The following is a 14,069-nucleotide window of genomic DNA, read 5'->3' as shown; positions in this document are numbered from 1 at the left end:
AGCAGGGCTGGGGATGCTGAGCATGGGGATGGAGATGGGGACGGAGAGGCGAGGACCTCACGTGCCAACCACCCGCGGCCACCCCGAAATTGCCTCTGCGGCAGAGCGAGCTGCTTCCACTTAATGGGAAAAGTGGCTGCAATTTGGGGCCTTTCCAATCACTGCCGAGCCGGGAGCCGGCCGCAATCAGGCAGCGGGGGGGGGCTCCATCCTCTGCTCTGAACAACACACCCCCAGCTACACCTACACCACCGTGGGTGTCCCTGCTGCGCCTGTAACAGGGGGGGACGGACACTGCGACACCGACACCACAGCATCCCTTTAATGGGGGTGCAGCATCTCCTGGGTGCAGGAGGAGGACACACAGGGGATGGGGGGGGTCCCGGCAGGGGGTGAGGGAGGGGGTCCCCATCAGTGGACCAGCACCTCCATCCTGTGGCTGCCCCGCTTCTTGCAGACGGGGCCGTTGGTGCCTGCCTTGGCCGACTCCACCACGGTGATGGCCACGTCGCCCTTCTGGGAGCGGGTGGAGAACCTGGGGGGGGCGGGTCATAAAGGGATGGGGGGATCATGAAGGGATGGGGGGATCATAAAGGGATAGGGGGATCATAAAGAGATGGGGGATCATGAAGAGATGGGGGGATCATAAAGGGATGGGGGATCATAAAGGGATGGGGGGATCATAAAGGGATGGGGGATCATAAAGGGATGGGGGGATCATGAAGGGATGGGGGGATCATGAAGGGATGGGGGGATCATAGAGGGATGGGGGATCATGAAGGGATGGGGGATCATAAAGGGATGGGGGATCATGAAGGGATGGGGGATCATAAAGGGATGGGGGGATCATAAAGGGATGGGGGGATCATGAAGGGATGGGGGGATCATAAAGGGATGGGGGGATCATGAAGGGATGGGGGATCATAAAGGGATGGGGGGATCATAAAGGGATGGGGGGATCATAAAGAGATGGGGGATCATAAAGGGATAGGGGATCATAAAGGGATGGGGAGATCATAAAGAGATGGGGGGATCATAAAGAGATGGGGGATCATAAAGGAATGGGGGATCATAAAGGGATGGGGGGGATCATAAAGGGATGGGGGGATCATAAAGGAATGGGGGTATCATAAAGGAACAAAGAGATCATAAAGGGATGGGGGGATTATAAAGAAATGGAGGGGAATCATAAAGGAATGGGGGGGGCATAAAGGGATGGGGAAGATGCTGGGGGGGGGGGGGACGGGATGAAGGGGGGACACTCCCAGCCCCACCCCAACCCCTGCCCAATCAACTGCCTTCATTACACCCACCGCTCACGGGCTGCAGCCATTCAGGACCGTCCTGCTGATGCCCCAGCGTGGCCACCGCCCTGCCACACCCCCTTTAGCCCCGCCCCTTAATCCCCCCCCCTTTATCCCCTCCCTGGCCATACTGGTCCGTGATGTGCAGGACCAGGGCCTGGGCACTGGTGTCCATGAGGGTCTGGTGCAGGCGGGTGACGAGCTCGATGAGGTGGTCACTGACAAGCAAGAAGTCGCCTTTGGCTGCCCCTGTGCAGGTCTGGGGAGGAGGAAAGGGGGGGTTCAGTTGTGCCAGGGACCCCCCCCGCCATGGGATGCCCCATTCCCTGGGTACCTCTTTGAGGTGCAGCACCAAGAAGCCGTCGGAGAAGCGGGTGACGGAGACGCTGCGGATGTCCCCCAGGCTCAGCACGGTCTTGGGCTGGGCGGCCTTGGGCTCAGCCAGGATGAGGTGCTCGGTGGTGAGCAGCAGCAGGCGCGGCACCGCCTGTGGGTACCAGGGTGGTGGTGATGGGGGGGGGGTCAGCGTGGCCCCGTGCGCCCTCCCGGTGCCATAGGGCTGGGGCCTCACCTTGCCGTTGGCTCTGTTCACCTTCCTCACGGTGTCGGCCATCACCAGCTTGTCCTTGGCCACGGCGTGGAGCTTCTGGTACTTGGGGTTCTGTGTCAGGTCCAGGTATTTGCCGTGGAAGGGCTGCTGCAGGCTGGGAGGGGGACGGGGACAGGCAGTGAGCACGGTGCTGCCCCATCACCCCCTCCCTGCCAGCCCCCCCCCCCCTCTATCCCAGCACCTTTTGGGGTACAGCATCTTCTTGTCCTTGAAGAGCTCGCTGGCGCAGAGCTTGGTCTGCAGCAGGGCCTTGCGCTGCGGAGGCAGCTCCTCCCGGTACTTCTTGCACTGCCGAGGCAGGGGGTGAAGGACGATGGCAGAGACACGAGGGCCCAAAGGGAGCCCCCCTCCGTGTCCCCATCTCCCACCTTCCAGCGGTAGAAGATGCTCCTCAGCTCCTGGTTGGCAGCGGCCAGGAACTTGTATGGCGCCGGGGGCCAGGTCCGGTCCATCACTGCCAGCGGGGGCAGGTTCCTGCTGAGCCCCATCAGGAACTTCTGGACCTGGGGTGGGGAGGGGCGGGGGGGGATGAAAGGGGTTGGGAGGGTCCCTGGTGCAGCCCCATGGTAGGAGCAGGGGGGTTCCATGCCCCCAGGGCCCCACTCACCAGCTGCCGATAAATGAAGCTGGCCAAGCGGGTGCTGGCCTCAGCACGGAAATACCTCCTGTACGCCCTGCGGACCTGCAGAGCCACCCGTCAGTGATGGGGACATGGGGCATCACCACGGCAACCCCTATGGGATGCGGGTATCCCTCCCCTCCGTCCCCAGTGGAGAGAACAAGGGGGTGCAGACAGACAGGCAGGCAGGCAGGCAGGCAGGAGGGATGCAGCGGGCGCGTTACCTGGTACCCCCTCCAGTAAGCGGCGATGGTGGCGGCGGCTGCGTGGCGATGCTGCTGCCGCTTCAGCTCCCGCAGGAGCCGGCGAGACTGTGGGGGGAGAGCCCGGGGGGCCCGGGGAGCGGGGGGCACCGACACAGATAGGGAGCAAGAGAGAAGGAGGGAGAAGGATGGAAGACAGGGAGAGGAGATGAGCCCGGTCCCACCACGGGCTGCATGGTGGTTCCCAGCCTGCTGCCTGCACTGGGAGACCTGGTGGCCCTGGGGTGCTCATCCCTCACCTTCCAGCCCCGCACGTAAGCCTGGATCAGCAGCGCCGACCTCTTCATCTGCTTGTACTTGTTCTTTTGCTGCCGTGGGAGAGGTGGGGTGAGCCCAAGGGGGGTCAAGGACCAGGCCACCCCCCCCCTTCCCTTGCTCCATCCTCACCGCATGGCCCCGGAACCAGGCGGAGAGGATGATCTGGCTCTTGCGCATCAGTTGGTACCGGGTCCGGCAGCGCCAGCCCCGGATCATCTTCTGGATGAGGGTGGCGAGCTGGACCACGCGCTCCTGGCGCCGCCGCTCCAGGTCAAAGAGCTGGGGACGACCAGGGCACTGAGCAGGGCCCCCCAGCGTGGCAATGGGACCCACGGGGCTGGCACCCACCCGTGCCCCCAGACTCACGGTGCGTGGGGAGCGGATGAAGATCTTGGTGTGGCCAAACGCCAGCTCCTCGGCGGGGAACGCCAGCTCCTGCAGCAGAGCCTCAGCCCCTGCCCTGCAGCGGAGGGACACGAAGGCTGCTCAGCATCAGGGATGATGGGGTCACCGTCCGCTGCCTCATCCATCCCCGTTACCTGTCAGTACCGGCCCAGCGGGGCCAGGTCCGGGAGCCGAGCATCTTGTACCGCTCCAGGAAGGAGCCGTAGAGCTGCCGGAAGGCGTAGCCCGCGCGCCGCACCAGCACGTTCTCCATCAGCCCCAGGTACCGGACCTGCGCCAGCACCAGCTCCGGCGTGAAGAGCATGGCTGCTTTGGTCTCGTTGGGTTTGATGCACCTGAGGAGGGCAGTGATGGGAGGAGGCCGTTCCTGAGGGTGCCGGAGCCTTGGTTCTCTCCCCATGGGGCTGGTACCTGATGTAGTTGGGGTTCTTGGAGTAGAGATTCTTCATGAGCATCGCCACCGAGGCCTTGAACTGGGAGCCTGCGGTGGGGGGCAGCTTAAGGGAGGCTTTCTGGGGGTCCCCCTCGGGGAAGAGGGAGCGCAGCAGCGGGTGCCGGGCAGCCCACATGGCCTGCGAGAGGTCGCGGAAGAGGAGGTCGTTGTTCTTCTCTATGAAGCCCGTCACGTTGTAGGTGACCTACAGGAGGGAGCGGGCTCAGCGCTCAGCAGCGATGGATCCGTGTCTCTGCGCCCCTTCCCAGCTCACCCCACGGACCTTGCCGGCGTAGTGATGGATGCGGAAGCACTGCGGCGGCAGGCTGGTGTCCATGACGCGCCGGGCGTTCTGGGTCTCCTTGCTCTCGTAGTGCTTGTGGGTGGCGAAGAGGAGGTTCAGCTTGGTGAGGAAGGTGTCCTCGTTGACCACGCCGGGCCGCAGGCACTCCTCATCCAGCATGGCCAGGATCCCGCTCTTGCTCTGCACCAGGATGGATGGTGTCACCCAAAACAATGTGATGGGAGGGGAGCCAGCACCCTGACCCAGGACCCCAGCACTGGGTGCCGCTCACGTTCTCAATCAGGTTGCAGATGATGCTGTTGTCAAAGAACTCCACCGGGGTCCACTGGATACCCTGGGAGCAGACAGCGATGTGCATGGACCCCTGGATCCTGCCCCACGGACACCCCCCCAGCTGATGTGGGGCAGGAACCGGATGTCCGGCCACGGGGACAGGGATCCCGAATCCCTCCCTGCCTTCCTGCTATTGAATGTGCTCCCGGCAGGGAGCGGGGCGAGGGAGCGACGTGCTCTGGAGACGGCTCCGGCACTTCCCCATCGCTGGGGGGCCGAGGCTCTATGGGGCCATCCTCTGGCACCCATAGACAGAGGGGCCGCATCCTGCCCGGCCAGCGCCCGCTGGGGGTACCTCTCGGACGTATTCCTCCTGCTCCTCCTTCAGGGTCAGCAGGATGAAGATCTGCTGCAGCTTCTCATTGCAGTAGTTGATGATGAACTGCTCAAAGCCATTATCCTATGGAAGAGGGGTCCTGCTCGGTCATGCCCATACCCACGGCGCTGCAGAATGGGGCCGGGGGGACCCTGCCCTCACCTGGAAGATCTCAAAGCCGTAGATATCCAGGACGCCCATCACCTTCCTCTGCTTGCCCGGCTTCACCTGGGGACACAGCGGGGTGCTGAGGGGGTCCAGGGCCCCATCCGGGATGGGGGAGCCGGTGCCTGTCCCCCCGGGCACTCACCTGGATGCTGGTGTTGATGCGGCTCACCAGCCAGTCGAAGAGGCGGCTGTAGATGTTCTTGGCCAGCGCATCCCGGCCGTAGTACCCCTATGGAGAGGGCGAAGCGGGGGTTCCTGTGGCCGCTCCTGGGGTCGCTGGGTGCTGCAATGGGGGGCACTCACCTGGGGCACGCTGAGCGTGGTGAGCACCGTCTCATCCCGCGCCTTCACCGTGCGGGAGCACAGCGCCTGCTCCAGCGTGCCGGGCTCCAGCCCGATGAGCTCGCCGATCTCCTGCAGCTCTGTGTGCGTGTGGGATGCAGCGGTGACAGGGCTGCGGAGCAGGGGGACGAGAGGGGGTCCCTGCAGCGGTCCCATCGGCACCCCTACCCTGCGGCTCAGCGATGCTGCACGCCTCCATCCCGCTGGCCTGGTAGCTGCCGCTCAGCTCCACGTTACCCAGCTTGAGGACCACGGCCGTCACCTGCAGCAGCTCCGTCACCTCGGTGGGCGAGAAGCCGATGACGCTCATGGCATCCTGGGGACAGACACGGGCAGCTCAGCAGGATGGGGTGGATGTTTTTGGTGGGGGGGGGGGGATCCCAGGTTCCTGGTCCCAGTGGTACCTGCACGGCGCGGAAGTTGGCTGCATCATCCACACCGGGCAGGCTGCAGCTCTCCCCCCTCAGGTAGGGGTAGTGCTGGCAGTCCTGGCGGAGCCTCAGCTGCTCTGGAGCGGGGACAAGGAGGCGGCTCAGCCACAGCCTGCCATGGAATCCCCCTTGGACCCTGTGCTACGGGGCTGGGACCTACGGAGCAGCTGCGCCGAGCCCCCGGCCAGGAGCTGGTAGAAGATGTGGAAGTTCCTCTCGCCCTTGACGTGCCGCACGATGCGGGATTTCTCCAGCAGGTCTGTGGGCAGGGGCAGTGCTCATGGGCTGTGTGATGCATGGGGACCCCCCCCCCCCCAAGGATGGGCGGTCGCTACTCACAGTTACTGATGACCCCTCCCAGGGGTTCCCCCTTGAAGTCGAACTCCACATCCATGTATTTGCCCTGAGGGATGGGGCTGGGATCAGGGTAAGGGGATCCCCTCCCCACATCCACATCCCCATCCCCTGCTGTGCCTCCAGCCCCACCAGGACACAGTTCCAGCATCCCAGGCACTCACAAAGCGGGACGAGTTGTCGTTACGGATGGTCTTGGCATTCCCAAAGGCTGCAGGGTGGGGACACCTGGGGTTACAGCGTGGTCCAGGGGGGCTGGGATGGATGCAGGGTGTAGGATGCAGGATGCTTACCCTCCAGCACGGGGTTGGACTGCAGGAGCTGCTCCTTCACCTTGTCCACCTCCTCCCCTTTGCTGCACACCGCTGCCACGTAGGACATCACCAGCTTGCTGGCCTCTGCGAGTGAGGGGCCGTGGGTAGCGGGGCCGTGCCCACCCATCCCGCAGCACCCCTATGAGCACCCAGCGGCACCCCTGCCCCTACCCGTCTTGCCAGCCCCGCTCTCCCCAGTGATGAGGATGCACTGGTCCCTGTCGCGGTCCCGCAGCGAGCGATAGGCATCATCGGCAATGGCATAGCTGCGGGTGAGGAGGGCTTAGAAGGGGCTCGGAGCAGGGGACACCAAAAGCCCCCCGTTGTATGGCTGTGAGCCCGCTCCCTCGGACCCCAAAGCCTCGGGCAGGGTCTATGGAGACCGAGGGGCTCCCCCGCGCTCACATGTGGGGCTTCACAGCGAAGAAGTTGCAGTTGTGGTACTCCTGCACCTTCTCGGGGGTGTAGATGGGCAGGGGCTGGTAGGGGTTCACCGAGATCACCACGTTCCCGATGTACGTCTGCAGGGAAGCAGGATGCTGCGTGCGGCTGCGGTGGGGGACCCAGACCCCGGCGCCGCGCTCTGCTCCCCCCAAGCCCGCCCGCCCCGCAGCCCCATCCCGGTGCCCACGTAGATGTCTCCTCGTCGGAAGCGCTCCCGCAGGGTGCGGAGCAGCGAATCCTCGCTGAGCGGGTCCAGCAGCACCAGGTCCCCGATCGCTGCCGCGTCCAACAGCGGCTCCGTGGCTTCCATGGCAGGGCGGCTCCGGGGATGCTGCGCGGAGAGGGGCGGGCGCTGCAGCCACAGACACGCAGCCCCGTCCCCAAAACACCACCACCAACAACCCCCGGTCCTCAGCAGCCCCTGGTGCCCCCCTCAACCTCGTCGCGCGGAGGGCACCGCAGCGCTCAGGACCCCGGGATGGGGATGGGGAGCCGGGGGGAAGCAGAGCCCCGGGCAGGAAACGCGGACACCTGGAGCCTATTCTTGGGGCAGGGACAAATCCAGCCCCTGCTTCCTCCCTCCTTCCTGGCAGGGGGAAGCCGGGGCGGGAAGGGCCAGGCTCAGGGCCAGGGGAGCCCAGGACCCACCCGGAGAGCCCTGCAGCACCTAAAGGCACCCACGGGATCCTGCTCCCTCCCCAGCCAGCCCTCACCTGGCTCTTTCGGAGCAGTCCCAGCCCCTGGGGTGACCTTCACCCCCCGTTTACAGCCCGGCTGCAGGCTGTAAACCCAACCCCGTAACCCCGGTGCCCGGGGAAAGTTCACGAGCGCAGAGGTGGGGAAGGATGGAGACGGCTCCACCCGGACAAGGCGGCCCCCACCGCTCCCTACGGCCTCCCCCGGCGCTGCTGCGAGCAGGACCCCAAAGTGAACACCCATTGGGGGGGGGAGAACCAGAGCAAGAGCCCCCCCCCCCCCCCCAGCTCCAGGGCTCACCCCCACCTCCCCATAGCGCAGGATCCCCAACACCCCACGGCGCGGAGGTGCCCTGGGTTGGGTGCTGTGGGGACGGGGTGCCCCGGGGGGGGTTTGGGTGCTCCGGGCTGGGTGGGAGCGGAGGGGTCCAGCACTCACCTCCCGGTTGCAGAGCAGCAGCTTGCGGAGTGGCTCCGGGCCAGCCCAGCGCCCGGTGCGGCCCCCGGAGGGGCGGGGGAGAGCAGGGGCCCTCCCTTCAGGGCACGGTGCCCGTTTGCAAGCAGGGAAACTGAGGCCCAAGGAGCCGGGACGCTGCCCCCGGCCCCTCGGAGCGGCTGCGGCCCCGCGCTCCCCTCCCTGCCCCGGAGGCAATGGAACAAGCAGGGAAAACCCCCGGCAGCTCAGAGCAAACAAAGGGAGCTTCCTCCCCAGGGCTGCGGGAAGCAGGGAGAGCCACGGCGAGTCCTGCCCTAGGGAACACGGCAGCCAGGGGCATGGTGTTCGCCCCTAGGGCACCGTCAGCATCCTTGGCCCGAGGGATGGGCAAAGGAGGCTCCGAAGCTACAAAATACATCTTTATTACAAATATAACCAGTCATCAGTCACGCAGAGGGATGCAGCAAGAGAGGGGGCTCACACCGGCAGGGGAAGGGAAGGAAAAGCAAGGCAAGGCCAGGGGAGTGAACCAGGGCAGCAGCGGCCATAGGGGCAGGGTTATTGCTTAGCAAGGGGCCTCACGGGGCTGCTGTGATTGCATAGATGGGGTGTCCCCTCCAACCCTGCCAGAGCCGGGAGGGAGCGCAGCAATGGGGATGGCCCCACGTAACACTGGGGAAAAGCTTCAATGGCACAGCGAGGTGCCAGCACCCCGCTGCAGCAAGGTGGGGAGGGGAGGAAGCACATCCACACTCCTCCTCAGCCCACGCAGCACGAGGCGAGGGGATGAAGGAGGCTGCTCCCGGCCTCTGCCAGGACACAGCAGCAGCGGGGAGCAGGGCACCACGAAGGCTCCGGGGCTCCTCCCGAGCGCCGGAGCTGAGCCACGTCTCCATCGGGGGCTTTTTGGTATCCACAGGGAGTTTAAGACAAGGCAGAGGCAGATCCCAGCCGGAGCCCGCCGGTGTCTTTGGTAAGAGGAGGAGCAGGGCGCTCCCGGCAGCAGCCTGGCTGCGGGCACGGGCTGAGCACGGTCCGAAGGTCCCCTCGTGCACCTCAACCCTCCCGGGCACCTGCCCCCGAGACAGCACTTCCGCTCCGTCCCCACCCCATAGCCAGGGAGGCTCCCAGCAGAGCCCGGAGGTGCTGGCGCGGGAAGAGGGGCTCCAATGGGGCAGCAGCAGCAGTTCTGCCCCTCACCTCCGTGCAGGGCAGCCAACCTCAATGAGCACCCAGGTGGTTGTAGGGCAGGGAGTTACAGGTGTGATTCCTGGCAAGGGAGGCATCATCATCATCATCATCTTCATCCTCCTCCTCCTCCTCGAAGAGCTGGTCCTCAAGGAAGATGCCACCGAGGCCGTACTCGCGCTCGTGGACAGAGACCTCGTCGCGGGTGACGTGACAGGCGCCGGCCACGAAGTCAGCAAACCTGGTGAGGAGCCCCAGAGGAACACGTGATGCACACGCACCGTACATGCGTGTTGCACGTGTGTGGCGTACACACGTGTTGCGCACACATGTGGCACGTGTGTTGCACGTACATGTTGCACACAAGTGTACATATGTGTTGCACATACGTGTTGTACACACGTGTTGCGCACGCGTGTGGCACGTGTGTTGCACGTACATGTTGCACACAAGTGTTGTACATACGTGTTGTACACACGTTGTGCACATGTGTGGCACGTGTGTTGCACGTACATGTTGCACACAAGTGTTGTACATACGTGTTGTACACACGTTGTGCACATGTGTGGCACGTGTGTTGCATGTACATGTTGCACACAAGTGTTGCACACACGTGTTGCACATACATGTTGTATATACATGTTGCACATACCTGCTGTATATATGTTGTACACACGTGTTGTACAAGTGTTGTGCATACGTGTTATATATACATGTACATACATGTTGCACACGTGTTGCACATACACGTACACCTGTTGTCCATGTGTTGCACATATGTGCTGTACACACGTGTCATACATACGTGTTGTACACACGTTTTGTACATACGTGTTGTACTCACGTGTTGCACATACATGTTGTACATGTGTTGTACGTGTTGCACATACGTGTTGCACATACGTGTTGCACATACGTGTTGCACACACGTGTTGCACATAGGTGTTGCACACACGTGTTGCACATAGGTGTTGTAAATGTGTTGCACATACATGTTGTACATGTGTTGCACATACGTGTTGTACACACATTGTACATACATGTTGTACGCACGTGTTGTACATACGTGTTGCACATATGTGTTGTACATGTGTGTTGCACACGTGTGTTGCACACACGTTGTACATGTGCTGCGCACATGTATTGTACATGCATGTTGCACATACATGTACTCACGTGTTGTATATATGTGTTGTACATACACGTTGCACAGATGCGCTGCACACGAGTTGCACACATGCTGCACACAGGTGTTGCACATATGTGTTGTACACACGTGACCACTGCCTTCCTGGGAGGCTCTGGCACACCAGGGTGAAGCATTCTGGCACCAGGACCTAACCCTAACCCTAACCCTATCCCTAACCCCAACCCCAACCCCAACCCTATCCCTAACCCCAACCCCAACCCTAACCCCAACCCTATCCCTAACCCCAACCCCAACCCTAACCCCAACCCCATCCCCAACCCTAACCCCAACCCCATCCCCAACCCCAACCCTAACCCCAACCCCAACCCTATCCCTAACCCCAACCTAACCCTAACCCTAACCCTATCCCTAACCCTAACCCTAACCCCAACCCCAACCCCAACCCTAACCCTAAACCCAAACCCTAACCCCAACCCTAACCGCAACCCCTAACCCCAAACCCTAACCCCTAACCCCAACCCTAACCCCAACCCTCCCCTGTGGCACCCCCCCTGCTCCCAACCCACCGCAGAGCATCCCTGCCTCCATCTCCCCTCTCTAAAGCCAGGATGGGAGCACAGAGCGAGCCTGGGCTCTCAGCAGCACACAGAGCCCCGCGCTGGCCACCCCTGTGCCGGGGCTCCTTACCTCTTGGGCGCCTGGATGCGGGACACCGCTGTCCAGGCAGAGAAATCCGGGCTCCTGCAGTAGCTCCGAAGCTCCTCGAGGGCCCTGCGGGTCTCCACCTCGCCCTGGAGCCGGAATTCCTCCTCCGTGAGCAGGCGTGGGGGGCTCGGCCCGAGCCAGGCGCCCTGCAGCCTCCTGCCAACACAGCAGCGGTCACTGCCCGCGCAGCGGGATCAGAGCCCCCGGGCCCCTCTGCCTCCTGCTCCAAGGCACCGACGCCAGGGCGAAGAGGGCACAACCCCCTGGGACAGCCACCCCATAGGCTCCGTCCAGCAGCAAGAGCAGGGAATGCAGCCCTCACCTGTAGGCAGCGAAAGCCCACTGCAATGGGTAGTCCAGGTTCTTGGTGCAGAAGGCAAGGACCACCAAGGCCAAGGCGATGGGGTGGATCTGGATGCCTGAGTACATCAGTAAGAGGCCCAGGAGCTGCAGGGCCCAGGAGAGGAGGTTGATGCTGCGCTCATTCTCCAATGGGCCGTAGCGGTAGCAGATGCCGAAGCTCACGAAGCCCATGAGGAGCAGGTAACCTGCGGGGGAGCAGAGGCTGAAGGAGCCCCAGAGGAGCAGGGGCTGCAGCACCGAGCTGGCAGGAAACCAGCATCTTATCATAGACTCATAGAATGGGATGGATGGGACCTTAAAGCTCATCCAGTCCCAACCCCTGCCACGGGCAGGGGCACCTTCCACTGGAGCAGGGTGTTCCAACCTGGCCTTGAGCACTGCCAGCGATGGAGCAGCCAAACCTTCTCCATTCAACCCATTCCAGCACCCCAGCACCTTCACACTAAGCTTCTGCCTTGTATCCAACCTGAACTCCCCCTGTTCCACTCTGAACCCATCACCCCCTGTCCCATCGCTCCAGTCCCTGATGCAGGTCCCTCTCCAGCATCCCTGTACCCCCCTTCAGGCACTGGAAGCTGCTCTGAGCTCCCCACGCAGCTTCTCTGCTCCAGCCCCAATGCTCTCAGCCTGCCTCCTATGGGAGCTGCTCCAGCCCCTGAGCATCCTCGTGGCCTCCAACAGCTCCATGCCCTGATGTTGAGGTCACCAGCACTGCTCACAGTGCTGCAGGGGGGCTCTCACAGAGCACAGCAGAGGGGCAGGATCCTCTCCAGGACCCACTGCTCAGGATGCAGCCCAGGCTATGGCTGGCAACCAGCCTGCTGCAGCTCCAGTGAGCCCAAAGGGCTCACACTCACCCAGCAGGTACTGCCAGTAGGTCCTGCAGATCTCCTGTAGGTTCTTGAAGATCAGCTGAAGCAGGTACAGGGAGAAGGACCAGCCCCCCACCAGCAGCAAGTAAACATGGTTCTTCTAGAGGAAGAGATGGGAGATTCAAGCTGCATACAACTTGTTCTTGTATAGCTGCATACAACTTGTTCTTGTATAGCTGCATACAACTTGTTCTTGTACACAGGCTGTTCTTGCACAGTGTTCTTCAGACACCCACCTTGGGCAGGACCTTGGAGACCATGTAGATGAGGATGAGCAATGAAGCCAGCAAGCCAAAGCTGATCCCGGCCGAGTAGAAGAAGAGTTGGCTCCTGCAGGGATGACACGAGGTGTTTCACAGCTCAGGGGTGCCTGGGCGCAACCGGGCACTGGTACCCAGCGCTCCTCGTGCCCAGGGCACTCACCTGCTCAGCACGTCCCCACAGAAGAACAGCAACAGGCCCAGGAAGAACACCAGGAACAGCTTCGGGTCGAAGCCTGGAAAGGGAATGAATCCGGCTGGAGAACACCCCAGCACGGAGTCCCTTGGGTGCAGTCCCAAGGACAGGGAAGCGGCAGCACCCCAGGCACCCCCTGACCAGAGCCCTACGTTTACACCCCATGGATGGACACAGGCTTCTCTCTGCAGCCCATTCTCCTCCCCAAGGCAGGACCAGCCCTCAGCACACGAGCCCCATGTCCTCAATGCCCCCTCCAAAAGCCGTACGTCGGAAGAGGACGACGCAGTACACGGTGCCGTCCTCCAGCAGCTCCACCTTGAGGCAGGTTTTCTTGCTGTAGAGGTCCACGTCGATGCTGGTGTCGTTCAGCTTCTCCTTTAGGAAGGACGAAAGGAAACTCCACACGCTCGACTCGCCCAGCTCCTCCTCGCTGCCCACTTGGGTGACCCGGATCATGCGGCTGCTGTTCACCCGGATCTGCACGGGGGAAAGGGCAGCGCACGGAGGGATGGCTCCCGTGGGGACCCAAAGGACCTTCCTCCTCCTCCTCCTCTCACCTGCATCCTGGTCCAGATCTCGTGCCACCGCGGCTTGTGCGTGTTGGTGTAGCAGAAGTGATGCGGGGACGACTCATGGTACACGCGGCCCTCCAGGAGCGAGATCACCGGCGGCGCCCCGGCATCTGCAAGGAGGCACGGAGCGGGCAGCGCATCCCCCGGTGTCAGCCCCGCTCCGGAGGCGGCGAACGCCGCGGGCCCGTGCCCCGCTCCCGTTCCGGGCCGCAGCGGCCCCCGGACCCCGCGTACCTGCGGTCCCCACCAGCAGCAGCAGCAGCAGCACCGGCACCAACGCGCCCCATGGCAACCGCCGCCGCCGCCGTCCCGGAGCCGGTTTCATCCCTCCCGCCGCGGCCGCGCCGCCACCTTCCGCCGCTCCGCCTGGCAACGGCCACCGAGGGGCCAGCGGCGGCCAATGAGAGAGGGCGCTGGCGTTGCGTCATGGCAGAGTGAAGGCTCAACAGGCCTATCGGAAGGCTGCTTAGTTTAGGAGCCTATCAGGAGCCAGGCACGCCCACCGCTGTGACCAACCAGACGGGGCGGTTCAAGCCCAGCCCATAGCAACCGCTAATCCCGCCTTAGAAACGGCTTAACAGACGCACCCCTCAGCCAATCAGAGACAAGCACACCTGACTGACAACCCCGTTCTCCTATCAGAAAGCGGCGTTTTTGTGCAGGGGGTCACGCGTGGGCGGGAGTTGGGGCGCGGAGCTCCGCCCCTCAGCCCCCGCACCGGGCAGCGTGCG

At 63.1% G+C, this 14,069-nt stretch overlaps 2 protein-coding genes across 3 annotated transcripts; both read right to left on the bottom strand.

Moving 5' to 3' along the window:
- Positions 1-308: 308 nt before the first annotated feature.
- MYO1A (myosin IA) lies at positions 309-8,235 on the bottom strand. Of its 2 annotated transcripts, XM_062632651.1 has the most exons (29): positions 8,033-8,235; positions 7,086-7,229; positions 6,860-6,975; positions 6,626-6,720; positions 6,434-6,538; positions 6,305-6,351; positions 6,126-6,189; positions 5,947-6,045; positions 5,760-5,863; positions 5,524-5,671; positions 5,317-5,435; positions 5,156-5,242; positions 5,008-5,073; positions 4,825-4,929; positions 4,468-4,530; positions 4,176-4,376; positions 3,871-4,097; positions 3,594-3,794; positions 3,421-3,514; positions 3,184-3,333; positions 3,036-3,104; positions 2,758-2,844; positions 2,522-2,596; positions 2,283-2,417; positions 2,096-2,202; positions 1,876-2,008; positions 1,639-1,791; positions 1,436-1,563; positions 309-535 (listed from the first exon to the last, which is right to left on the bottom strand). In XM_062632651.1, the coding sequence occupies exons 2-29, from the start codon at positions 7,206-7,208 to the stop codon at positions 412-414; spliced, it is 3,225 nt and encodes a 1,074-aa protein (XP_062488635.1). In that variant the 5' UTR covers positions 7,209-7,229; positions 8,033-8,235; the 3' UTR covers positions 309-411. The 2 variants fall into 2 exon arrangements, with proteins under 2 accessions (XP_062488635.1, XP_062488636.1); XM_062632652.1 differs by lacking the exon at positions 2,758-2,844.
- Positions 8,236-9,115: 880 nt separating this feature from the next.
- Positions 9,116-13,766, bottom strand: NEMP1 (nuclear envelope integral membrane protein 1). Its single transcript, XM_062632659.1, has 9 exons — positions 13,617-13,766; positions 13,324-13,572; positions 13,033-13,243; positions 12,731-12,803; positions 12,544-12,637; positions 12,293-12,407; positions 11,395-11,620; positions 11,055-11,228; positions 9,116-9,458 (listed from the first exon to the last, which is right to left on the bottom strand). Exons 1-9 carry the CDS (start codon positions 13,764-13,766, stop codon positions 9,251-9,253), a joined length of 1,500 nt encoding a protein of 499 aa, XP_062488643.1. The 3' UTR covers positions 9,116-9,250.
- Between the last annotated feature and the right edge of the window lie 303 nt (positions 13,767-14,069).

This window comes from Pezoporus occidentalis, unplaced genomic scaffold (assembly GCF_034315485.1).
Source record: "Pezoporus occidentalis ecotype Australia unplaced genomic scaffold, CSIRO_AGI_Poc_V1 ctg392, whole genome shotgun sequence".
Taxonomy (NCBI): Eukaryota; Metazoa; Chordata; class Aves; order Psittaciformes; family Psittacidae; genus Pezoporus; species Pezoporus occidentalis.
This window is presented reverse-complemented; position numbering and strand designations above follow the sequence as displayed.

Bases quoted from the DNA above. Each gene is read 5' to 3' on its own strand.
- MYO1A (XM_062632651.1), bottom strand. From the start codon at position 7,208: ATGGAAGCCACGGAGCCGCTGTTGGACGCGGCAGCGATCGGGGACCTG. The intron at 6,352-6,433 runs GTAAGCATCCTG...CCCACCCTGCAG, and splicing joins GTCCAACCCCGTGCTGGAGG to CCTTTGGGAATGCCAAGACC. The intron at 4,531-4,824 runs GTACCCCCAGCG...GTCTGCTCCCAG, and splicing joins AGGAGGAATACGTCCGAGAG to GGTATCCAGTGGACCCCGGT.
- NEMP1 (XM_062632659.1), bottom strand. From the start codon at position 13,766: ATGACGCAACGCCAGCGCCCTCTCTCATTGGCCGCCGCTGGCCCCTCG. The intron at 11,229-11,394 runs GTGAGGGCTGCA...CTGTGTTGGCAG, and splicing joins TGGGCTTTCGCTGCCTACAG to GAGGCTGCAGGGCGCCTGGC. The intron at 9,459-11,054 runs GTAAGGAGCCCC...GCTCCTCACCAG, and splicing joins CGCATCCAGGCGCCCAAGAG to GTTTGCTGACTTCGTGGCCG.